This window comes from Nesoenas mayeri (assembly GCF_963082525.1).
Source record: "Nesoenas mayeri genome assembly, chromosome: 1".
NCBI classification, from domain to species: Eukaryota; Metazoa; Chordata; class Aves; order Columbiformes; family Columbidae; genus Nesoenas; species Nesoenas mayeri.
In genome coordinates this window covers 134,362,710-134,390,007 of record NC_137541.1, presented here as the reverse complement: position 1 = coordinate 134,390,007, position 27,298 = coordinate 134,362,710, and the positions used below count along the sequence as shown (strand labels likewise).

Here is a 27,298-nt window from a genome sequence, read left to right as displayed (position 1 = left end):
CACCTAGATGAGGTTGCACAGGAAGGTGTCCAGGTGGGTTTTGAATGTCTCCAGAGACATTTGGTGCTGTAGCAGTGCTCTGCAGCACCTCAGGATTGGGATCTGGACTCTTTAAAGCTCTTGGGAAAGGAGAAGCGTGATACTCAAAAAGACAAGGAGCAAAAAGGTTTTGTTGAATAAAAGATGTACTTTCTTTTTTTTTCTGGAATGCACTGGCTATCTTGTTCTCTTCCTTGTGTTTTTTTTTCTGGTTTTTGTTGTTGTTGGTTTTGTGTTTGTTTGTTTGTTGGGTTCTTTTGTTTGTTTTTAACTGGGATGATGGTTGTAGGGTAAGGAAGGGCAAGAATGAGGTGATCAGTAAGAGTACAGGTATATGAAAATGCATGAGCGGAAAAGGGACCATCATGTAGCTGAGCGTGATCCACAGCAGGACTTTGCTGACCACAGAATGGCTACAGGGCTGGAGGACAGCGGGCAGGTAAGAAAGCTTGTGTTTGTGCAGGCCCCAACAAACACATGACTCCTAATATTCATTCCCTTCACACATTTGGATCTTATTTCCTTCGTAACAACTGTAACTCACCCCTGAGGTGAATGCTTTTGTTGGTACAGATTTTCTTCATCAGCTTTCTCTGCAAATTGGCAGGCTAAGAGATGTTTTTGTTATCACAGCTCAGGAAACACCCAGAAATCAGATCTTTAAGGCAATCAATTTTAATTATGTAAAATCTTAGGCTGCATCCAGCTCTCCCGCTTTGCTCGTGCTACTGTGACTGCAAGATTTCCGTGGAACAGATTCCGACTCTTATCAATAGAAACAAGATCAGAGTTGGCCACAGAATTACGTTTCAGGGAACACAAGAAACTACGCAAGGAAGATAATGTATTTGAGAACATTTTTAATAAATAATGTGACAAAAATTACTTTTTTGATTATTGGATCCTCAGTATGCAAAATTATGGCTAAAATATGAGGTTTCTTACATGAACATAATGAAAACATTAATCACATGGATTGTTCCTTTAGTACTGCACACCCTTTCTATGGAACCTTTCTTTAAAAATCAGCTAAATGAAAAATTTCAGTCCTCGGTAAACACCAAAACACTTTTTTTTTTCTTTCTTTTTTTTTTTTTTTTCATTGGGGCTAGTCCTGATAGCTGTCAATAAACAAACACACATTTTTCCATTAGCACCAATGACAAAGGAATTTTATAATTACAAAAAAGATCATAAAATCTACAGACAGAGGACATCATTTGGCAAATTCAATGCAACTAATGCCTCTATTTCAGCTTTAATGATAAGCCAATGTTGAGAGAGGCCACAGCAAAATTGGTAATTTTCTGTAAGTCCAGGAAAAGTGAGAAGTGTTTTGATTATGGCCCACATTTATGCTTGTTACTTTATTGTCTGTCATCATTCAAATATTCCAAATACAAACATAGAGCATTAACAAAAAGATGAAAAATATCCCAAACAAATGCTTAACATTTCAATAAGACAAAAAAAAAAAGGTTAATAGTTACAATGGTTTACAAACAAAGTTTAGTGATTGTGCTTTTAAAACCAAAAAAAAAAAAAAAAGATAAGCAGTGCATTACAAAAGAATTAATTGCCAAGATCAAACAAAACTTCTTTAAGTGGCACTTCTTCTTTAAGGTGAATTAACACAAGTAGAGGTCTGAGATTTGGGCCAGTAACATTTAATGATATTACCCAGTCATTATTAAAAACGTCCATTTTCATAGGCATTGCTGAAGATGAAAATTAGAAAAAGTTTCAGATAAACTTGCTTCTGCCATGATTAGGCAAACAGCAATCACATTGGCTTACCTCCTGCCTATCTCAAAGGACATTTTTAATAAGAATGTACTGAATGATTAAAATGGAAAGGCAAATCAAAGTACCACAGGGGATTTAAAATGAGTACATATTTACAATAAGAGCCACCTCATCCCAAATTAATTTTACTTGCCTTGGTAAAACTGTATCATCTGCGAAAGGTTAGCAAGAGACTGGCAGAAAACAAGACACAAAGTTTGTATAGAAATTGCAAGATGCCATTTGCACTAACTGCAGACTACAGTGAAACCCCCGGAATAAAAGAACATTCTGCATGATGTTTGCCTGGGGGACCTTTTTGATCAATGCCGCATTACTTGCAACGTTATGGATCGGCTCACTGGTGTGCGGGCAGCGCGCCAAGCACCGCCGCGCTGGGGAGAAACCGTGGGCTCCTGGGCTCTGCAATCCCCTCCTGCTCTAATCCTGAAGCAGCAGCTGGCCCAGGGACCACCAAGAGCAGCCCACCTGCCTTCTTGGGCAGCAGAGGTGATGCATGTAACATTACGGAGTAGGCAAGGGCCGTTCCTAATAAAGAGGGTTTACAAAGAAAGAGTAAAAGAAAAACTAGCATTTTGATGGCATGAAGAAAAAAAAAAAAGGAAAATTGTACACTCTGATTGCACTGAACATTATTTCTGGCGTCAAATATCATCAGACTTGAGGCATCTTAAGTGATTTTTTTTTTTTCTGATTAGATTTTAAAAGCCTGTTACAGTACATGTCGTTGTCTTCAGCTTTCTGTTTCCTGTAATTAAAAAAAGCACAAAAATGACTACACGTTAGATTTCATTATTTAAAGTTTTTTTCACATACTTCTTGGAGATTTGTTACTTTTCAATAACAATTACTACTTCGAATTACATGCAGCAACATGACTGCATGTTGGACACCCATTCTACAATCAGGATTTAAATGGAATTAATATCGTTAAGCAGATAAAGAAAAAGAAAAAAAAGTTCATGCCTTAATATCTAATAAAATCTAGAACTATAAACTTTCAAAAAATATGAAAGGCAATGTCAGGGCATTCTTAGGTGCTATAATGCCTTCTTTTCACTTTTGAAACAATCTGGATAATGTGAAGTGCACTTTTACATACTGTATTTCTAAAAGTTCTGTTCCCTGGGCTTTATTGTGGTGACAGTTATACTATGCTACGTACTACTTGTTTTTTACATTTTTTGACAGATTCTTACAGTTTCTTTCTTGGATTTGGCATGAGGTTACTAAACAGATTAATGTACTCGTTTCTGTGAAGAGCACTATTTCTAATTCAAAGTGGGTTTTTTTGGCATCTGTCTAAGCACAGAAAATAGTCTTATTCTAGTCATCTTCAGTAGTACAACTACAGTTACCTCCATCTCTTCTTCTTCCTCTTCTCCTTGTTCATATGCTCCCAGTACTTGCATTTCTGCAACATTCCTTCGAGCTATATTTGCTTGATCTGACCTCTGTCTACCTCCTGATCCTCTTGATGACATAGAGCTGGAGGAGCTGGGATCTCTAGGATTATTTGATGTTGGAAACGTTGGTCTAGAATATGGCAGGATGTCCTCTGTATAATTAAATATATACATTGTTATGTTTACAAGCCCAGAGACACTGTGATCCTAAAATTTCTGCCTGCAGTTGATTTATTTTACTTTTTATGATCCTCAGTAGGTCTAAAGTGATGCCTGACCGGAATACGGAATGCACTGTTTCCATAATAGCATTATAGAAGCTTTCTTGAGGAAATTTATAGTGTTCACATGGTAACATTCACCACAGAAAAACTAATTCATGATTACTGTCCACTTCATTTAAATTTATGATCACTGCTCTATGTTCTACAGGAAAATAAAGAAAAAAATTACCCTTGTAGTAAATTTTCAATATGACTGACTAGGAGGAAATGACAATATATGCATGATACTTGGAAGGAGCTCACTGCATCTAAATATTAGACCCTGTATTTCTCAGACTGAGTTTGAAACAAAATTAGTGGGCATGTTTTAAAATTTCAGCACCATCCCCTTAAGGTAAACTTGTAATAACTTTTCTCTCTAGTAATCCACTGTAATCAATACCAATCTGGTACTAGTATGCCCATTTAACCAAATTAGTGCTCAGTCACCCCTCATATGGGTCCTGGATATCTGTAGGAAGAAAGGACCAGGCGTTTGTATGAATCTGTGTTGAAAAGCCTGGTGAACACTTGGCAAATTAATGTTCCATCAATCAGTAATCTTACCAGCTTCCATAAAGAAGAGATTCCATTGACCAGGTCTGATCCACATAATGCTGTTATCAGCTAGTATTAACAGTTAAAGCCTTACTACTGTGGCTTTCTTATTTTTTAAACAGGACCAGGGTTACAAATAGACAAAAATGGGCCAAGTGCCAGTTCTTTGGTAGAAAAGTTAAATATCTGACTTATAGATCTACTATCTGACTTCAGCCGCTTCCCTTGTAAATTAGATTATAACTAGATAGATTAGACATAGCTAGACTATAAATATATGGTAGAGGCAAGGATAATGATTCTTATAGCTCTTGTGGAAAATTTCTGTTTCAGCTTTCTCAGCGCTAGCTTTAATGCATGATGGGTTCATAAGGGAAACAAGACAGAAAATCTATGTCTTCCATAAGCTTTTGTTTTCATTTTATGTTAATGAGAACCTGCATCATGACCTGTATTAGCACAAATAATTACAGTAAATGGTGACAATTCAGCAGATCTAACTTCACTTACACTGTCGTTGTGAGAGACCTGGAAAGAGCTGCCTCTTCCCTATGACCAACACACAATACTTTATTAAAACCAGAGCATGCAAAATAACCTTGAGGAAGATGAGTTTTTGCTGGTGTGGCTTCTCGTTTTGGTGCTTTATTTCCTCGCAGTTTCCCATCGCTCTGCTGTTCCTGTGATTCTCTCCGCTCTCCAGAATTTGTCCGCACGTCCGAATGCTGTCGCCCCTCCACCCCGTCCCTCCCCTTGTAGCCGCCTCCTTTCCTTTCCGCAGACCTGTCTGTCCTCGCTTCTATAGAAGCAAGTTTTGGCAACATGACCGGCCGCACCTCCAGCTGTGATTTGGACTGGGCGGTTGGTGATTTTATAGCTGGAGGTGGCACAGGAGGGGGTGGCAAGTCTACAAAGTTGAAAAAGAATGATGATTACAATGACATCATACACCAACAAACTTAAGAAATAATATTTAACTTCCACCGAAGAAAGAGATGCCCTCTTCACTTTTAGCCTTCCCTCTGCCCTTTTCTCTCCACCCAAAAAAACTATTATGTTACTGTTACAACTGCTGATGGGTATTTTCCCAAAGCTTGAACTTCAAAAATGCAAAGTAAAAACCTCCCACTGCCTTTTCAAAACACAGTATTTTCTTAAAAATCATTACAAAAAGCTGTAAGAAAATTAGGTACTTGGATATTAATAAATCAGTTATGGACATCAACACAGAATTAAAGATATTAACATATCTTGGCTGATATTTATCCCCTAGTTCATTCAACACAGCAGCTTGTGCTGTAGTTACTCCAGGTCTTCAGTGGTCTGAGCATTAAAGCAAGCTGGCTGGGGTGTAGGAATGCATTTCAGATGCACTGCTGATATACCTAAGGATAAGCTATATTAATTACTGCATTCTTCCTTCAAAACAATAGGTTAATCTAACACACATATCTCTGGTGTCTCTGGGTATCTTACAAGATGTTACAAAAATCCACACTCAATGAACGAAGTAACAAGCTCTCTGGAAGAACAAAAAAAACCCTAAAATGACACACAAGACTTGTGAATTTCTCTCAAGTTAGCACAGCTGAAGTAGTTCTAAAATCATGTATATTTTTAAATAGTATTTATAAGGGTCACATATGTTTTACTTAGTCAAAGTTTTTTATTCCTGCATTAAGAATGTGTAGACTCTTCAGCAGGATACAGTAGCGCTCTGTGGAATATGAAAAGTGAAGGAAAAAAAGTGTAAAAGTCAAACAAGGAAGTGACAATACAAAAGAGGCTCACAACAAAGCTGTAGGAACAAATCACAAGTGTGTAAGAGAACAAGAGGCTGAAAAAAGTGAGACATGGAAGATGTTTCTGAGGTTAATATTTTCAAGTGAGATTGCTAAAAAAAATAACAACTATTAAAAAATGTAACTTCAGCATTTTCTGATCGTGTGTATTCATTCCTTCTGCTTCCACAAAAATCTTGGAGCAGCTGTGTTTTTCAAACACCATCGCTACACATACAGCTAATTCACAGCCTATTCAAGAGAACATTTCAACTGAAAATTAACTAAATTGTGCCAAAAATAAAGGTAGTACTCCTGAATAAGAAATAAAATAGTCATCTGAAATACACCTATAAATTCAGTTATGGCAGACGCCAGATATTTTTGAGAAGTTTTCCAGTGACACAAAGCGCAAATGACTTGACCTAGCCTTGTGAAAAGGTGAAGCAATGCAGCACTCAGTGCTCTATGCAGGCTTACTGGGCACCATCCTCCACGTTAAACTGATGACATAACTTGGAATTGCCCCTGACCTGTTTTAAATAGGACTGGAAGTTAGATCAGTTCTCTAGAATGGGATGATGAGGAAGAAAGATGTCATAACACTAATTTCCTAAGGCTGAACATTCTTCAGGTAAAGGAGACCTGTAAATTCATTCTTGCTGCATTAACTTCACTGCCTTGCTAAAAAACAAAAAACCACCAACCACAAACAAAAAAAAACCAACCAAGCATCGGCAAAAAAGGTGAGGGAAACCACAAAAAAAAAACCCCAAGCAACCAAGAAAACTTCTCCTTGTTCCAATTTATGGCTTGAATAAGGGACAAAATCCATTTAACAAGAAACACAGAAACTACTTTCCTTCTGTTCATCTTAGCTAAGAACAAGTTGGACAACTGGCCTTATATTCTTTGTAAACTTTGTAGGGTAGTTTGTTTTTCAAACTCTAATGGTTTGGGGAACATGAGTTTTACAGAGTAGCGGAAGGTAAACAATTGAATACTGACACTTAACTTAAGCATCTACTTAACACCCACCATTCACAGATGTCTTCTAAGAAAAAGTACTGTCATTTCCAAAACTTGAGAGGCATAAGGGAAATTAGCTGGAAGCCTGAATATACTAGGTGGCTGACTCAAAATAATTTTACTTACGGAGTGGGAATTATTACGCTATAAAGAGGAAAAAAGACAGATCTGTGGGAAATGGACTGGACTTGTTTAACTGAGAGAATTAAAACTGGAAAATGGAGAGGCAACTTCTGATTCAATAAGATATTAAATACAACAGCTTTTGGCAAGAAAGCACAGACCGGTTACGTTGCATTCTTTTTTTTATCCACAATGCTTTAAAAACATAGCTTACAGTGCTAACCTCTGTCCGAAACACAACCTCAGCAATGAAACTCCATAACTCCGCACATCAGAGCAGCATTCAGACTACCTCCTCTATGCATCTAAAAATGCCCCATAAGCTCTAGGCACCAAAGAGCGAACCAAATCACTTTCACTGTGCTGCCCAGCCCTATAGATGCTTGAATTCAATATGTGCCTACACATGTAGACATTTGGATCACAGGGCTTGATAGCCATATGAGCTTAAGTGTCAGTATCTCTCAAAAAACTCTTGGTCTGAAGGAGTACATAACCTCCTACAACTCAACAATAAGGTGAAAAATTGTGTGATGACTTCAGAATAGCATGTCATCTGTTCCTTGTAAGCTCAGTGCATCAGACCGCATCAGATCCAGCCCGAAACTTATCAAACACAACAACTGTCCTTCAAAGCAATGCTGGAGATGGTGATGGCTCCTATCTTTTGCAGAACACTTTTAGTGATTATAGAACTTGGTCAAGATTTAAAAAATAAGATAAACTCATCCTTAGCCTGAGGAGATTCAAGATATACCTTCCCTCCTCTGGAAAGCATCCTTCTCATGTCTTCTCTCAGAAAATGACACACCGAATTGTATGTGGATGAAGATACTCAAACCCAAAAGCGTAGGCTTCTGGAACCACAGCTGTTCATGCAATATCGCGTCTCACATTCCCCACTCACTGTCTCTATTAAGTTATCAGAGCACTGAATAGCCCTTCTGTTGAGCTTGCTGATGTAAAGGGAGTGCAGACACTTAACATCAGCCTTTTCAGTCACCCTTGGAGCCAATCTCCAACAGCTGTGGCACCGCGATGCACTGGCTGAATATCAAAGGAACCAGCATCTCTCCTGTAGCGTATAAAATACAACTTGGAACAAACTACTTTATTCAAGAATCCTACCCAGCTACACAGGACAACCAACAAAGTGGTGTTAAGTCTTGACTATGGAAAAGAAAGATGCATTGATATAAAAAGTTTCGTAAAATGCCAGTAGCTCTATGGTACAGTAATAATTAAAGAAAAGCGATATTCTTTTTTGAGAACATTTTTGCAACCTGCAGGGAAACTACAAAAATCTTCATTATAACATACTACTCCTCGCTGAGAAGAATCTTTCACAGAGGAAAAAAAATCTTTTCAGAGGTCAACACTATTACACCCCTGTGGTATTTATTTTAACAGCTCAGATCACAGACAAAATCCAGATTTAATCTGCCTCCTCGAGTACAAACTGGCACACTTGCTATTAAAAGGAAAATGGAAGCTTCCATTGTGAGGAATGAAAAATAAATCACAAAGCAACATCAAACCAATATAAAGAACTCAGAGGTATTTGTTAAAGGTCAGCTGTGCTCACATGTTTCATTCATGTCTATGTATTACTGTTGTACTGCTTCCCACGTAAGTAAAACAATTAATGGATACTGATTCATAGTGCAGCCTACAGGGGAAACCTTCTGTATTTGTCTTTTGAAGGGAGCGATGAAAATTTTCTAAATGAGAACATACACAGGAATACTGGAATAAGCAAAACACCAGTGGGGAAATATAATCTGCTGAGTTAGTTTGCAACTGAAGTGAACAGAAAGAATCACAAAAAGATGAATTGTAAGTAGTGACAAATGAGGGAATTAGGCCTTATTAGGCAACTCTATCTTTTCAGCGTTATCGGGGTGTAGATTTCTACAGTCATGCCCTGAAGAAAAGAGCAGAGTTATAGATTTGATGCAATATTGGGGAAGATACAGAGTGAATTATTTTCAACTGCATATTCATGCAGGCATGCAAATGACAAATTTGTTCCTGACTTAGTAAAGCTTTAAGATCATTTAAGATTCCTAGTTACATAATAACCCCAGCTACGATCATTCATGTACTAAAGTTATGTTCATGCTTTTTCTTTCAAGTAACATGGCTTAAACTGTACACAATAAAAGCAGTGGGATTTTAGGTTGTAGGGTTTATTTGCCTTTATGTTCATTTATGTAATGCTTTTATCAAAACAATTTTCACTTCACAAAACCTGCCTGAGTATCAAAAAGAACATTTACAAAATATCTCACAGTGGAATCAAAAGTAAGGACTCCAAAGAGAACAGGTATCTGAAAATTATTATAATTCAATAAATAGCTGTTTTTTAGCAGAGGTAAGAAATGCATTCCTACTTATTTTTTACCTTGCTGAAATGTGTGCAGAGTAGATTATTTTGTACTGCACAGGCAGAGGGAGACAAAAGTACAAATGGTGTTGGCATGCATAACAGCTCAACATTTCAAAGCGAAAATTCAAAGAAATATTTGGCAGAAATTCAATTGCCTTTTGTGAGAAATTCAGCTGCCCTAACATCATGTCACTGATAACACAGCTAAATAACTCAGTTACAGTCTCAACCAGATAGTTGTGAAAATGCTAGATTTTTTTTTTTCTCTGTCACTCAGAGGTTCAAAAAAGAATCAGGATTTAAAATCTCATATGAACTATCAACAGCGCAATTTCTACTGAAAGACATACTGAATCGATGCAATGACAAAGTATATTTTATCCTTTTTTCCAAATGCTTACAATTCTGAGGGCTTGTAATTACTACTAAATCACCTTAAGACAGTTCAGAAGATGATTTCATATATATAATTTTTGAAAAGACATAAATATTCTTTTAAAATTAGATTTCTTAAATTAAATATGTAAGTAGGTCAGGCAAGGTTGAGAAGGAGGAGACATCTGTTATTTGGTTCTTGTAATGCACTCTTAGTAGTTAACTCTCTAAAAGGCTAGATGAAGAGCAATTAAAAATTCATACATTTTAATCCTTGCCACCTACTGAGCAAAGATTTTTAGCAACAAATATGGAGAACATTTCTCCGCCTGGATGACTGTCAATGAACAAAACAATTGAGCAGAAATCACATTCCACATAAAGGAGAAACTGATTTGAAGTAATGCAAGCAGAAAATACAAAAGCATTACTACTTCAACAACACAGAGTAGATCAGAGGGCACTCTCTTTAAAATAGGGTAGTAGTAAACCTTTTACTGCTACTTTCAGAAGTACCTACCTCCTTCACAAACCTTGCTGTATAAAGAAAAAATAATACAGAATTTGTTAATACTTTCATATATTGGCTGCTGAAAACACTCTTGGCATTTTCAGCAATTCATGCAATGACTTAATTTATTTATATATCCTTTCTGCCAGCCAATAACGTCACTGCTCCATGACATTGACTGGTAATTCATGAAACTGCTAACAAATACTAATTCAGGTAATTTGGGAACAGTAGAAAGTTCTTTATATGTGAAATTAAATTCCATTTTAAAGGCTGAGAAGGTAATGAAGCAACGTATTCTTCTCTTTTTAGTATTCAGTGCTTCTGGCCACCAATAAATGCTTAAATTCAGAATATCTCCTTTGTTCTACTGCAAGCACACATATGTTCACCCACTAGGAGAAAAAAGAAAATCTTTGTATAATGCACTCCTTTAGAAAAAAAAATAACAGTGTAACATCAAGCCAGTAGAAAGACGTAAGGATATCTGGGAAAGGTCACTTGTGCTTAAATGTTTCATTCACATCTCTGGAACACTTTTCTTCACTTAAGGAAAAAAATCAGTAGATGTAATTGAATAGATAATTCTAAAGGGACAATATACTAGATGTGGCTATTAAAATGAATGGTTAGAATCTTCAGTAAGGTTCCAAATATGCTTATGCAAATGTATGGAGGGAAAAAAAAATAATAATAATAATAAAAAAAATCAAAAACAAACAAGCCCTTCAACCTTTGAACTGGGTTTTATTAGTTCTGCTGAAATTAAAGCCATAATTTGCTGTTCCCCAAATGACCACACTATATTGCACACTAAACAGGTTAGCGAAAATTCTTACCTAATTAGAAAATATGCTGAAGTAAGCAGGTGCTATATAACACAAAACAAATATTGATCATGGTTGCCAAATCTATTGCAATATCTAACCACAATGCTCTACAATTTAACTTTGTATAATTACTTTCACAAAAACCTGTCATCAAATACAGGCCTATCTCTTATTTATTCCTGTGTTAGATGAAAATGGCCACATAAAACTCCTGTTCAGATTTTATTTCTGATGTCCTAGCTGTTGTGTTTGTATTGAGGTTTGATTCTCAGCCAATTATTCAGTTAAGAGCATTCTCTTCAAGAGAACAAAAGCTCATAAAATGTCCACAAAATCTTGCAAAATGCCGTTACAAGGGTCTCAAAAATGCTAGATTACTGGTGCAGTTTTGGGATTTACACCTTGTGTTGTCCTTTCACAGAAGCAAACATGTACAAAACCACTGCAATAACCTCTTGAAATCAGATAATATTCCAACAGCTCAGTTTCACTGACAGAAGGGGCCTGGGCATAAGCCAAGAGGCCCAGGTGCACGGTGTCATGCCAGTATTTAATGCAGCCTAATATCAGATAGATGCTAGTGAGAAAAAATACTCAGAATAAAGTATAGATAATAGCACGGACAACCACTCATTGCTAAATTACTTCTGCTCATTGTGCTGTGAGCTTTGTATTAAATTTTTTCATCAAGTGGCAGGAATCACAGGGAGAAGTGGCTCAAAACTCCCTTCTTGTAACCCTGGATAAGGATCTATAATATTAGGCTTTCATATGATAATGGCAAACGATGTTCCTCTTTGAAAAATTTCAGACTGGTAATGAAAGTCCTAATCAGATTGTTGTTCCGGAGAACCAGAAGGTGGGGAATGATGCCCTTCCTTCCCCTCCCCGCCATTAGCAAATTTAGCAAACTTGACAAGATGGGTTAAGTCTCGGAGAATTTATCTTACATGAATTTCCAACAAAGGCCGTGGGTTGTTTTATAAAACTGGAAAGTAGTGCTTTAATAAAAGCTGCACCACCTGAGGCATTTTCATTAAAGGCTCTCTCTGGACAACATCACAATGTTTGCATTATCCTCCTGCGCTCCCAGGAGAATGCCAGCACTACCTTTGCAGCAAGAGTTGATATTGTGTGTGAAGGCATGAGAGAAGATGATTAGATTTTGCTTTTACTCACAAAGTAACCACTCGCAACAATGCTGTGGTCAGGATTAAAATTCATTGATTTCTGTTGCTCAGCATTTGAATGGTAAATCGTTTTTTTTTTCAGGGAAAGATACATTCTGAAGGTTTTAATAGTCAGTCATGTGAACGAAGATTTTAATCCTAACTACATATTATTCTCAATGACTGTACTATTTATGCTATCTGGGCTCTTAAATAATGACAGTAATTAGCCGATTAGGACACTACAGAAAACAGGTGCAAGGCTCTGGAGTGGAAGCATCAATGTGCAATATTAAGGAACTCAGGCATTTAAAATGATTAATCTGTTCAGTGTGTTTAGCAACAGGAAACACAAATCACTGAATTCTGAAACATAATGTTATCTCTGTGGAAAAATTTCACACGCACGCGCTGAATGCATATTTAGAAAGGTTCACTGACGTGTTCACCCATTTCAGTGGACTCACCATCTGTGTAAACTTCTCTGCGCAGATGTCCTGGCTGGTGTTTTTGCTTTTTGGCAGGTCGGACCTTCTGTATTACAACAGCGCTCATGTTGCTGTCGGTAGAGACGGGGCTGGTGGGTCTAGGACAGTGTGACGCATGAAAATGTCTACGGCCTGGAAAGTGTTAGAGAACAATAGCAATTATTCTTCTTATCTAAAATAAGATGTTTTCATACTTTCTCTTTCTTCACTTCAGAATGACCTAGCTATATAAAACCTGAAAATATGCTGGTGGAACAATAATAAAACTTCCATCCTTCCTATCATCAGTTTTAGAGTGAGCTGTAACTAAATCAAAGCATTTGCTACCCTGTCAGTAGGCAGGTTGGCTTAGTTGCACAGAAATTATCCAGCTGTTTGATAGCTGGTAGTTCCTGCCCCAGGAAGCTGAACACCACCAGCAGTTGAGCACCGGCAGCCTCTTCCCTTCCAGAATCAACAAAATATTTCAGTTCCCAAAGGAGTTTCACGACCCCTAGCTTGGGCAGTGCAAGGCCACTCACGCCATGAGCAGAACAAGTCACCAGCAGGTCTTGTTTTGAGCGAATTACCAGGAATGCATCGGGGATGTACGACAGCTTATTTGCAAATAGGAAGTGTCACATTCTTGAGACGTGTAGTCAGGTATCGGTACAACCCATACATAAAAGTTACCGCATAACATGAACTTGGCTATTGTAAAATTATTTACTTGTAATAGTAACGGGATATAAAAAGACCTTCTCTAAATATATGTAAATGTACACACACACATTTATATGAATGTATATGTAAAAAATGGATAAAATCCTGGCCCTGTGGGTATGAATGGGAGTTTTGCCATCTACTTCAGTTGGCCAGGATTTCATCCAGAATTACTAAATTACCTCCCCTCTCACTCTTCATGATGAACAGCTGTGTTGGAATGAAACAAAGGACTTCTAACTGGGAGAGGATATCAGAAATGGGAGGAAGGCTGCAAATCTGTGGAGTCAGGGTGGACGCAGTTCTGACAGAGTACCTCTTCTCCAGGTCAGATTGACTGGCAGAACATTCATGGATCTGCTTGAAACCTGCATCCCACCCTATGTTATTCTTAGGTGAACTATAACAATATACATTGGGCCTAGTCAGGTGACTGATTACCTGTATACATCAGTGTTGCTAGCAACCAGTATGTTGTGAATCAATAAATATTTGAAATATTGTATTTCACAGGTCCAGTGATGATTTAGGAGAAAAATAAGAAGAAACATATGCATAAGGCCTTGCTGCATATGCATAATCTACAATCTGAACTGCAACTAATAACAGCTGTCAAATTATGAAGCCAGCACAAATCCAGTTCACATCAACAATACTGCAGTGAGAGCTTGAACAGCATTCTCCAAAAGATAACAACAAAATAAAAAATGGAAAACAATTATATTATGATCTTTTTCAAATCCAGTGGAAATATGACTGCAAAGGTTTGCTATTTATTTGGACATTTCAGTACAGAGGGATTAAATCTCTCATGAAGAGTGACTGAAAACACTGGGACCCTTATACTATGGAAAAGGATAGAAATCTGTAATCCTTTTTTTTTTTCTCATTCAGTTCTGGTGAAAATCTACCAACAAGGCTGAGGTTTAGTAATAATCAATGCGATCAAAAAATCAGGAACTACTTATGAAGAACAATGTAGAGCAGCAATTTATTTGAGCTGTTTCACCAAAACTCCTTTTCTGGCTTTTCCACTAGTGTAAATTGACTGCCCCTCATGAATTTCTACGTGTTGTAAGAACAACAGGAATCCAGGGAGCGGTTGTCGATGAATACGTTTCACAATGGCCATTTTTTTGCTTCTCCCGTCAAACAGAGGACAAACTCACCTCCTGCTGCATCCTGCATTTGACGTCTGGCTACTTTCAGGCCAGCGTATTCCGCAGCTGCTGCAACAGCCTGTGCAAAATCTGCATCGGTAAAAAATGATCCATCAGAAGAACTAACGCTGGACCGCCCACTTGAGATGTTATCTTCTTCGGAGGCTGAACCCCAGCCGTTGATCATGGACCCTGTTACAGAGCTCTCCAAATCCCCAACGCTGGAGGCAGGTGTCTGCTCAAGGCCACGCAAAAGGAGCTTTCTGTTCTGCATCTTGGCAACCTCCATATCTGCCTCATCCTCTTCCTCTTCTGGTGCGTCAGTATCCATATCAGAGACCAAGGGTCCTGAGATATATCCGTAGGTATGTGGTGGGGAGATAGGCCTTGGAGGGGGTGGAGGACTCACAGGTTGACGTCTGTATAAACATACAAGGGTAAGAAGAACTGAAGCCACATAACATAGTCAGAGGAAACAGCAGATTTATGAAAATATTTCTTTTATTTCTCAATAAGCTTGACTTGCCTTTTTAAATCAACAAATTTTATATCTGAAAGGTTCAAGGCTGTTTGTTGTTTTACTTTCTACTTTTGCTGTAAATCAGAACTGAGAGCTATGCAGTTTGAAATCTACCGCAAAGAAATCTGATTTTTTAATAGGGTTCCTTTATCACTGTTTTTTATGAAAATCAGCTTATTTTGCACAAAGCTGATCCTTTTCCTGAAGCAGCACAATGTACAGCTAGGCAAAAAGGTGGTAACAGTTCATGTGACTATGTAAACAAATTTGTGCACCCTCAAGAGTATGAGCAAAAGAAATGTCCATATATCGCTCTAGAAGCTTGAAACTATCAATGTCAACAGATGCTCCTATCCAGATTGCTCCATAAATATTATCTTCCCTCCAGCCACCCCAGTGATTCAGAAAGATATGAAAAGAGATATTGTAATTTTATTATTTTTTAAATTGGTTTAGTTGATAATATAAAGAAAGAATTCTCTACTGTAACATTAGTTCTAGCTCTTAAGGATATCAAAATACATACAGATGCATGGGTTCAGTTATTTTGAGCTTAAATCATCAGTAATGGTGTCTCCAGCTTGAGGAGGCAAAGTATTAGATATCATGACATCAACATTCAGGTTAGTTAATACTTCACTCAAAAGTCCCAAAGAGTAACATCGTCAACAGTTTTTCTCCACAGGGCCACAGGCATGCTCTTTAATTGCCATTTGTCTGATAGGAAGCAACACTTCATGCAGCAATGACTGTAATTCTGGCTTTGCTTACCGGGAATTTCTACTTCAGTCTGCTTTGAAAAAATTTCCAAAGTAATTTTCCTTTGTTGATTTTCCCTCTTATTATCTCATTGACAAAAGGTGACTCTCATAAACTAAATCTTTTCTTTTGGGGAGGATGCAATTTTTTTATTTTAATAAATCAGAATATTTACTAATTTTGAAAGGAAAGTTTAGCAAGGAAAAACCTAATGCTTTGTTGGATGAACAAACTGGAACCTCCCTGGACTTCATCATCTAGCCACTATATTCCACTTGTACTAAGTACTGAATGGAATGAAGAAAGGTCAGTTAGGGACATACACCCAATAACCATTTAATAGCCCCTTTCTCCCCCCAAATCCTAGAAGCCATTGCTGCATGGGAATTTCTACCTGCTTTTGACTAGACTTCGCCCAATAAAGTTCCACTGCCTTAATTTAAAGCTCTTGTGACAACTGTCCTTGTAATATATTTGCCAGTCTTCGTATTCTCTAGGTTTTGGTATTAGGAGACAGGCAACCAGTTACAAAATATGCTCGGGTGCTTGAAAATATAGCTGGTCTGCCAGCCTTTCAGGACAGGCTAATTGAGAGCAGCTGGTTCATGGGCACACAGAATTAACGCGACTTCCTTCACGTTATCTGATGCAGTGTTTCTCACTTTAACAGTGACATTGTCTTCTGTCCCACCTCTCGCTTCAACATTGACATCATCTGCTACTCACTAAATCTTCGTTTTTTTTCTCTGCTTGTCTGCTCTTCCAGAGCACAGATTTCTATTTCAGTTTGCTATACTTCTAGCAAGCTGACTGAACAGAGAAACATTACCGTACACTATCGCCACTAGAATCATGTTCTAGATGCCTGGTTCTGATCAGAAACTGAGATAATATTCAGCAGAGCTACAAGTAAAGCTAATAAGAAGTATGACAAATAGTATTTTAGACATGATTTTCATTATGAAACCACCATTTACAAAATCCCTCAAAACAATACAGAGAGGCACCACTCAAAATGTGTTCTTAATTGGAAAGTATTGCCACACCGTATCCAAAACAGAAATCCCCCTTCCAGAATGGGCTACAGCTGTTGAGCACAGTGCATCCAACTCCTAAATAGCAATATCATGGGTCATATCAGTGCTGTTAGATGGAAAAGGTAGGCAGCCAAGCCTTACAAATCAAGTAAAAAGAATTCTGTGGTGAATCTTCTAACGGACAAGATAGATGTAGCAAAAAGAAAAGAAACTACGTTTGAAAAAGTACAATAAAAAGCCAAAGGTAGTCACTAACTATTCTAAGACTTTCAGTAAAGTTAGAGTTAACCATTGTAGGAAAAATAACTACACTTTTTATTGTTTCAGTTATCTCAATGAGTAAGCTCTATGACCTAGGAGCTTACATTGGAACATCCTTCCAGATACTTCTGTCACTACTTTTATGACATTTATGGTGACTAGCCATGAGTCTTTGTGTTGAGCAAACCTTCTACTTTCCAGGGAGCTGCTGCTGGTCATGCATGTTTGCAAACATCTGCTCCAATGGCTACTACATTCTGTGTGTCAGTACACGTCTCCCACCTTTCAAGACATGGTAGCTGAGGCTCTGGAAAGGTACTCACAACACATTGCTCACTTAGCATTTCCCTTTCCCATTAGTGTCCAGATAGTTTAACCTCCAAATAACCCAGAAAACTTCAGTGATTAAAGTGAACACTTCTGTGCCTCGACGTATCGGTGTCAATGAAAATTACAGGAAAACATTATTGGCCACCCACTAATAAAAGGAGTGATTGTAACAACTCAGGAAGACAAACAAGGAGAAGATACACAGTACAAGAAGTGTTGCCATGCAGAACAAAGAAAACAAAATAAGGCAGACCAAGTAGGAGTAGGGAGCAGAAGCAAAAACAGAGATAAGCCCTTAAAAAAAGAGAGATTAACAACAACTGCTTACTTGAAAAAGGGAAACATAAAAATGAATCAACTTTTCAAAAAACATTCTGGAAAATACACCCATAAATGTCCAGTAAGCTATATTAATTAAAAAAAAATAAAAATTCTTCAGTCTACTTGTCAAGATCAGATTCATTTCATAATAATAGACCTGCATTTCACTTCCAATAGAAAGTATGACGACAATTTTGCAGGTAAAAGTGTGTATATTTGTGGTAATAAACAGTATGTGCAAATGACTGGAGGAAAAAAATAATAAAAGAAACAATTTGGGATGGAAAAGCTGTACCTTCTTAACAAAAAGCAAGACAAGTAAGCATCATACATAAAAAGCCTCATTCAGAATTCACCGTTTTATGGGAGAGAAGCTGTGAGAGTGTATATGCAAAATAGTCTGTACTAAAAGCAACTCAGAGAAGAAACAAAATTTCCCTGTAAGAAATATCTATCTTTATTAATATTGGTCATTCCTTTAAATAAGGGTAGGTGGAAATGTTAAGAAGATTTTGCATGCAATAATTTCCTGTATTAGGATTTATGAGAAAAGGAAAATCTATAGGTTATATAAATTATATATTTATATATATTCATACCTATTGGTGACAAGTTAATTGCACAGTTACTGTGAAATAATGCATGCTATTTTATGGTAATAATGCAGTAAATCTATTGGAAACAATGGAACTGTAATTATATGGTAAGCTGTGTTAACGATACCACTTTAATATCCTGATGACTGTGAATTTAACTTGTGTCAGCATTGTATGTACCGTAAAGTGATATACTGCATTTCTTTCCATGGTATAATAATAAACCAACTTAATTACGTATTTCTTAGGTTACAAATAGTTCCAGCATTCCAGACTAGAAGTTAAATATTCACAGAATAAGTATCATGGGGAAAATCTTGGCCTCACTGAATTCAGCAAGAAATTTCAGGATGACTTTCGTCACATCTCCCTCGCTACATTCGCATTGACACACCTCCGGTCAGGTTGGTGCTGTATGTGTCCCAGATCCTCCTGACAGTCCTGTAACATGGGCTGGAGCTCCTCCTGGGGAGAGGGGGTGAGGGTGGCAGTTGACTGATGGCTGTAGGAGACAGCGGCTGGAGAGGAAGCTGCTCCTCGGATAGGTGGAGTAGGACCTCGCTCATCTTCTTCCTCCTCCTCTAGCTCATCCTGCTGCAGATACATCCTTGCAGGTGGGACAGGACAAGGAATTTCTTGGTCATAGCTAAAATTAATTTTTTAAGAAAATAAAGACATAATTACTGTATCTGATACACATATAAATAGCCCAGGAAAAAACAAAAACAAAACCAAACAACATTGTTATATGTGCTCTTGAAAACAGCTTAGTAAGCATGTACTGAGTGGATGTAAACCACTGCCAGTAAGTGATCGCTAAATAGCCACACTACAGCTAGATGAGGAGCACCAGAACACTAGTGAAGGACAGTCTTACTGCCAGCTTGTAGGGCAAATTATAGTTCAATTAACTAGTGATTAAAGTGAGACATGGATGATGTACTAATTTTTCTTACCTTTCATCCACCGAGAGACTGTAATCTTCACTATTGCTATGAGGAGGTGGATGTGCGGGAGGGGGTGGAAGAAGATCTGCCCAGTTCATGCCAGCTTGCTTGGGAGCCTTTGGGGTCCGAGCACCCTTCTTGTGCCCTTGACTCCCTATGAGTAAAAAGCAATACACATTTGTAATGCTTTTAAGTATCTCCTCACCGCTACACTTTGAAAAACAAAATAATCACAGTCTCTCCCAGATCCTCTTGAACTCTTTGGGCATTTACTGTTGTCCTGAGTTGGAATAAACTAGCATTCCTCCTTTTTACACTCATTTGTAATTGTAGCTTCTTCGTAGAATTACTCTATATTTTTAAGCAGTTGAATTTAACCAGTAACTTTGCACTGCATGGAAAAAGCACATGGGATACAAAACCTGAATTGTTAATAAATAGTCAAAATGTGATAAAACCGTAAGTGAATTTTACAAGCAATGTCATTAAGAGTGAGCTTCCTCCTTCTATTAATTACATTAGAGATTATCATCTAAAACAAATGAGCTGTAGACATATTTTCTAAAGTGCCTTTATACTATTTAATTGCTTGAACCTAAAATACAATATGATACAGATATGATCTATTAAAGTTCCACTGTTGCATTAAGTCACTGAATATATGTAATTTGTACTTGTCCACTGAAACATTTTAGGCACAATGAAATTACTAGTTTTAGTCTAAATGGCAGGTGCAGTTGAAAATAATTGCTAGGAGAACTAAAATAACAGAAAAAAGAAAAAAGAAGATCGATGGTGTATGGTACAAATGTTTTCAACTACTATTACTGGGAAATTATAGCTCACCATAGAACAATACAGCTTTAACAGTTCCAATAACTTTGAATAAGACCCATTATTCAGGTGGTCTTGAATTTTAACTTTGGATATGGCTGTGATCAGAACTGACACTAGCCCTGTTCCTTGGTATACATTTTTATCCCTCTTTGTCATTGTTTCTTCTTTAGTTGTAGATAAAATCACCATATTTTTGAACATGTTTTAGAATCCTTTACATTTCTCTCTTCAACTGAGGCATGGTTTTATCATAGTTAAGCCTTGTACACATGATTGAATATATTGCAGTGAGACTTTGGAAGTTTATTTTTTTCACTTCTGCTGTCTCAGATTTTCCATTCTTATGGACAGTAGTTCTGCTTACTGTTGTCCCACATTAGCTGCCAGATACTAACATGTTTTAGCTAGGTACAACTATTTTTCTGGCATCTCAGTATATCTAGCAAGACCCTAACTATCCTGAGGCAATCATCATTCTCTACCCTAAGTGCCATGATATATACTTGATTCAGCACAATTAATTTATTACTCTGTTCAACTTGCTCCATTCCTGCTAGAGTACTTGGCACAAGACTATAAATTTTAAGCATTATGAATAACCATAACAGGTGTCAGCATGGAGAATACCATCTTCTCATTTTTAATGTGCATGGGCTCATAGCCCTGAGATGCATCAAGCTGAATTTCTGTTCCTAACAGCACTGAGCACAGGCTGAGCACCACATCCCGATGCTGTAGACCCAGGAACAGGCAAAAGGCTAGCTCCCAAATGAACACCCCTGAGCAGCCGGGAGAACTGGGAGCTGCGCTTACCTCACCCCAGGCACCGAGAATTTGGGTCACCCAAAGGCACAGCCGGCTCTTCTATGTGTTTATGCCTCTGCTGTGCCTCGGTCAACTCAGTTAAAAAGGAGTGCAGCTTAGCATTAAGGCAACTAGGCTACCAAAGGCAACAGTAGAACAAAAGGTGAACACAAAAGCCCTTGTTTTTATTAGTAGATAAAAAGTCCAGGGAATGGTGCTTGTGACTATAAGTCACCGTACAATTGGCTTGATGTAAATGAACATAGGCCAAGTATCAGACTTACGATAAAGCCTATGTGTAGTTTCTGCTTTAGCTCTGAACATTTCACATACGTCTACCAGAAATCAAAGCTGAAAGTGAACAGGTTGTACAATATGAGAAGCAATAACTTTTGAATTAAACTGTATTCTGTGGTTCCAAAGCACAAAATACAATTTCAGTGCCCTGGTCAGCATTCTCCAGCACAAAAAACTGTCTTATTTCAAGATTTTTACAAAGGACTTATATATTTTGCACAGGAAATGCCAATGAGAAACGAAATTTAACTTTAATTATTTACTGACTACATTTTAATGATGTACAGTAGTTTTGACATATAGCCACTGAAATCTAGATAAACTGTATTTAGGCACGCATGCTTTTCTACTCCATAAAATGCATGTTTTTAGTTTAAAAACAATGAAAAAATTATTGTCAGTGGGTCCCTTCCCGTCATCCCTTCTATAAGCCCAGTAACTAGTGCTATCTACAGCTAGAGCCTCTAAACACCAAAAAAGCTACGGTTTGGAAAACAAGGTAGAGACTCACCAGATGTACTACTGCCTCTGTCCGAGCTGTTGTAGGATCCACCTGTATTCTGGTCATATGACTGGTTGTACGGAATAGTTGGAGCAATGTTGTCATTTGCCCGGTAATCTGCAAGTTTGATAGTATAGTTAATGCAATCCTTCAGAAACAGATTTACTTTTATATATCTGCTTTGTAACACAAAGTAAGATCTCCTGAAAATAATGAGAAAGAAACAAACTGATTTTTTGAAAGGAAAATCATCCTATAATCATATTTTATTTTTATCTCATCACTAAATGTAAGTTTAAGGAAAATCATGGCAATTTAGTAGCTCCACAGCAAAAATGGAGTAAAATAAAATCCTATGCACAGGGCTGACACAATGCCTCCGCAAGGATTGAGTCTCAATGGATACATATAGGATATGCATATGAACCGACTGCCACCTTGATTGATTTTCCATGGTCTCTGCTTAATTTATACATGCAGGGCAGCCAATGGACTTTGATAGCGACTTTTTGTATTTCAAAGGTGACAAACCCACGTAGGAGTCAGCCCTGCATTACAAGAGCTGAATGACCTGCTGGAGCAACAATGCAGCTTCACTGAATTTGGTTTTCAACAGAGGAGGTCTTTGTTTAAGGTCTGCTGGCTCCAAGAAGATTTCTATTTATAATGGGTCATGCAGGTTCTAGCTACAGGCAGGGCCTTTTTTTTGCTAATGCCTATTGCTGTTAACTTCTTTCTCCAGTTCCAAAGCGCTTGATATACATATGTTACTTTTAAATCTAGATTTGGCAACCAGATCTGTAAAACTTATCAGAAGTAAAATTCTCATCTGACAAAACAGTACTCTCATGCCAAAAAGAAATTATAATTTACAGAGAACAGAAAGGAGCTGAGTTACTCTTCATAAAGCAAATAAAACTGTGTCATAAACAGAACCGCTGGGCATAAGGTAGTGACAATGAAGCACAGCATGTAACTCATCAAAACGGTTATTTCCCATCACAAAAGCTATAGGTATAATCATCAGCAAGATGGTTTTGACTTAGGGAATGAGAAAACCAAGATCAGAATATTGACTCATAAAATACCAAATCAAAACAAAAATAAACAAAACTATGAATCCAGTCCCCATCTGCTGCAGAAATGTTTGTGATAATATAAGCATGGGAAAAAGAGCAAAATGATAAATTCCACACCAGAGTGTATTCTGTAATAGTTTCTCAGCCTAGTTGCATTCCAGAGACCACGCTGAAGCCCTACATACTGCATATGTTTACACAGAGGATAAACAGTAAATCAACACTCTGAGATATGTATATATGACTGTCAGCAGACAATGCTTTAAGGGGGCCTTTCCACACTACAATATGCTAGAGAATATGCAGCTGCAATATACACAGTTTGAAAGATGCAGTATCCTTGAGGGCAAAAAAACCAAACATGTTTTAATTCCAAAGTAGATATGTAATACACAGTTCATGAAAGAAAACATAATTACAAAAAATTACAGCTTTCACCCTCTAGTAAGGAGGCACAAAAATTGAATTTTCTTTGGACATGTTTATGTCAAGGGAAGGTGTCAGATTTCATATTGCCCTTTGAACTCCTCTGTGAGTAGATGGGTCCGGTAGAGCAATCAACATTCCTGTAATGAAATGTATCTTTTTATGGATAACTTATCACTATGCGATCACTTGAGTTACAACAATCCATGCAAAAAGTTCCAAGTTAGAATGGGTCCAGTTCCTAAGGATACAGTTTTGCAAATCAGGTTATTAAAAGAGGTTGCATGGTAGCCTGGAGGACTAGCAAGAAATCACATACCTATTTCTTCCAACTCCCACACATTATATTAAAGAAATGTACCCTCAAGGCCAGAAATGTACATTCTGATGTTTCCCGTTAACACTGAAATCAATTTATTTTTAGCTTCTGGATCCACAGACTTCAGTCAGGGTAACAAAGGAATTCAGTTTCTAAAACTGTGTGCGGTAGCATTGCCTCTCAATATGTGAATTGAAGGCTTGCTAGGAACAAGTCTAAAATGAATTGGATCATTTCAATTGTGTCCCCAGTGTACAGCACAATAGAATTTTACAGAGTCTGATATGCAAAATTTCATTCGTTTACATGAACATGTAGATTTAATTAGTCTCCATCCACGACTGGGAAGAGTGGGTTGACCTATTTAAAATTTAAGGTAGAGTATAATGTGACTACCATGCATCTGGCTGATGAATAAAATATCTGGCTTCTGTCCTAACCAATCCCTTAACTACTATTAAATTTAAATTAATCTCAAATGCATAGGAAATGTATTTTATTTAACTCTTTTCTAAAGATACAGCCTGGTTTTTTTTTTTATTAAAAACTGAATATCTGAAGGTTATTGTGGTGCTAATTAACTTTCTGACACTGCTAACTGTGGATATCTAAATCTGAAGAGGGAGAAATCTAAAAGCACCACAGAAGTCTGTAATTGCTGAACCTGAAAGCTTTAGACTCCTAGCACCAGAAGGTCAAAACTCCTCTGATGCTTAAAGGGAGGAAACAAGCTAAAAGCTCTTCACCTTTGTTTAATTTGTTTTGCTCCATAATGTTGTACTGTATGGGTGCAACCTCTTGCTTTTGCTGAACAGAGGGTTTCCAGTGTTTCTCATTCGTATCCCCGCTGCCATTGTTAACATTATTGCTGATATTTGACTGGATGAGTTGAGTGGTGGCATAAGGAGTGGGCTGCCCAGGCTGGCTGACAAATCTTCCGTCCTTTAGATTTGGACTATTGAAGGTTTTCATCTCATTGATTTTGTTGCTGAGGTCCACGTCACCATATACAGTTGACTCAGGCAACATCAGGTTTGTTTGCTTGTTGTCCAGCTGATTGTTGTAATTTGCTATACAATCGGCTAACCACAGAGGAAAGAAAAAAGAAAAGGTCATTCTGTTCGCTTACACTATACTTTCAATGAAATTCCCCTTAAAAAATTTTTAGTGCATAACTATATGGCTTGCAGCCATGAAGCAGCGATATTGTAATTAACTAAATAATTTATGGAATATTATTTACCTTAGGAGCTACTGCTTCAAAAGCAGTGTTCGCTGCTTTCATTCACTGTAAATTCAGACCTTCTGAATTGCACCTACAATGACTTACCTTGCTGGGCTTTTTCTACAGTGGCCATATAAACATTTACATTCTTAGACATTATTCTCAAAGGGGTATAGATATCCAATCCATAACTGTGATTAAGATAATTTGCATTTAAAGGAAAAAACAACTAAAACCTAATAATGAGAATAACTAAACATGACAGTCATCTCATGTCAATATAGAACAAACAGCATTTAGACTCTTTTGTAGTTGTGATAAGAATAAGAGAGATACAACAGATTTTTATAAAAGACTGAAAAATGATTACACATAACAGAATTAAAGAGTACAATGTGAAAGGTGACTGAATACTCAGTAGCAAGACTTTATTTGATAATTGTTTCCTTGTACAATCTCATATTTTGATTTGAAACAAAAAGACAGGAAAGCACTCTGGAATTTTTGCTAATTATTAGTTACTTTGGATATTGCAAAATAAGTAATACCATTGTCCTCTATGCTAAATACATATCACATAAACAGCATGAATTCATTCTTTTAATAGTTATTGCATTGTGATATCACCATTTATTGCACAGAGTAAATCAGACATGCACCGATGGTCTGGCCATGCTGTGTGAAGCCGTGTGCTTGCCTTTCCCAGTCTCTTGCCTCTGTGTGACAGCAGCTCCACACACTTTTTTTCCTCTCCATATACAGTCCACTGGAAAAATACTGAATGGAGTAACACAGTCTGTGGGTTGGCAGTTAGAAGGCTTAGCAAAACCAGTGCTCAATGATCATTAAGCAAACAATTCTCATTTGCCAGCTGATTAATGCATCAATAATTACGCAACAACCACTAGGAATATAGTTTTCCTCTTTTAAAATAGGTGGTATTTATGCTAATGAGTTTGATCCAAAACCTGCATTCCATTACCTGTGGCCATAATTAATCTACTGGAGAGGGTGCTAAGCAAAACTAAGTACAGAATTTGGGAGTTGACCATTATACTAAAAGAAATACAGAGGATGTTCAATTTCAAAAATATTCCCTAATACATACATCTTTTTTGAGAAATGTTTCCTGAATAAGAGAAATAAAATACTACTTGAGGAAGAAAACCATGGATTCACATTTTCAGTGATTAAGGAACAGTATCAGAACATGCCACATACAGCTTATCATTGTACATTTCATGTCCCCTGGCTTGTGCTTTTTGATGGTTTTACTGTTTGATATATTTTTCTTTGTTATGTGAGGTGTTATTTATTGCTTCACAGTCTTCAGCTCTTGATTCCTACTTTTTAAGTGTTTCCATTTCTGCTTTTTCTCTCACCTACTGAAACCATGTTAGTCTTTCCTCCTTTCCAAGTCTATTGAATTATATTGGCCAATTATATATCCAGCATGTTCTTCATTCTTAATACCTCATGCTTTGCTATAATATCCTTGCACAATCATTTATATATTTTTCCTCCTTCCATTTTCAGCTACATCTGATTTGTGTGTAGGGCAATATAATCGATACCGTATATGAGGTAGGTACATTTTTTTTACACAGACACATTAGAATTCCACATACAAAGTACTTAAACAAAACTGGCTTACCTATGTAACAGAAGATTTATTCTGTTAGATTTTTTATAGCATCTACTTTTAGAAGAACCCGTTCCCATTCTGTACAATTGGAGGACAGTACTATGCTTAAATTAAAAATGCAGTTACTTAGCACATTCACAGCTACAGAGGGGTTATCCAACTCTTCTGCTTCAGAGCACAAGCCAAGCCCAAGCTGACATAATTAAAAATATTTGCCATGTTTTCCAGGACAGAAGAGACAACTATAAGCATCTTGTGTGACCCTCAAGCTCATAAGCTCTACTTGAAAGGAAGGAATCACTTTGCAACACAAGCAAGCTTGATATAAAATCTAAACTGAGAAAGAATCCATCCACTGCACCTCATGATGAGAAGCTATAAGTTTACAACTCTCAAAAATGTGCATTCTCTTCCTTTTCCAAATTCGTTAAGTTTCAGTTACTAGGATGTGGTATGTCTGTACTTGCCACAACCAAGTATCTCTGTATCAGAAAACTATATAGGTATTTGTGGACGTGATATCCTCGGGCAGGGTAAGATACAAGTCTCCAATGTTAATATCTCTCACCTTCCTCTGAAGCACCTGGCACTGGTCACTGTCAGACAGCATATTGCAGAAGATGAATTACTGCCATCACATTATGGCTGGTTTCACATTAATTACAGGAGGTAAATGCTGTTTCCACTTACGCAACATCACTATAGGTAACCATGCTCCCTCTCTGAAATGCTGCTGGCAAAAATCAGCCAGAGATGCTTGTAGT

The 27,298-nt window shown here is 37.4% G+C and overlaps 1 protein-coding gene across 1 annotated transcript in view; it reads right to left on the bottom strand.

The window, feature by feature from the left end:
• Positions 1–2,349: 2,349 nt before the first annotated feature.
• The window catches only part of ROBO1 (roundabout guidance receptor 1), a gene marked incomplete at both ends in the record, with an annotated part of 525,263 nt that continues 500,314 nt past the window's right edge, over positions 2,350–27,298 (bottom strand). Inside the window, 9 exons of the mRNA XM_080358300.1 lie at positions 2,350–2,373; positions 3,204–3,403; positions 4,671–4,979; positions 12,747–12,899; positions 14,639–15,048; positions 18,848–19,099; positions 19,410–19,554; positions 21,850–21,957; positions 24,411–24,746. Of these exons, the coding sequence (XP_080214426.1) occupies positions 2,350–2,373; positions 3,204–3,403; positions 4,671–4,979; positions 12,747–12,899; positions 14,639–15,048; positions 18,848–19,099; positions 19,410–19,554; positions 21,850–21,957; positions 24,411–24,746 (1,937 nt within the window). The remainder of the gene's footprint in view (positions 2,374–3,203; positions 3,404–4,670; positions 4,980–12,746; positions 12,900–14,638; positions 15,049–18,847; positions 19,100–19,409; positions 19,555–21,849; positions 21,958–24,410; positions 24,747–27,298) is intronic.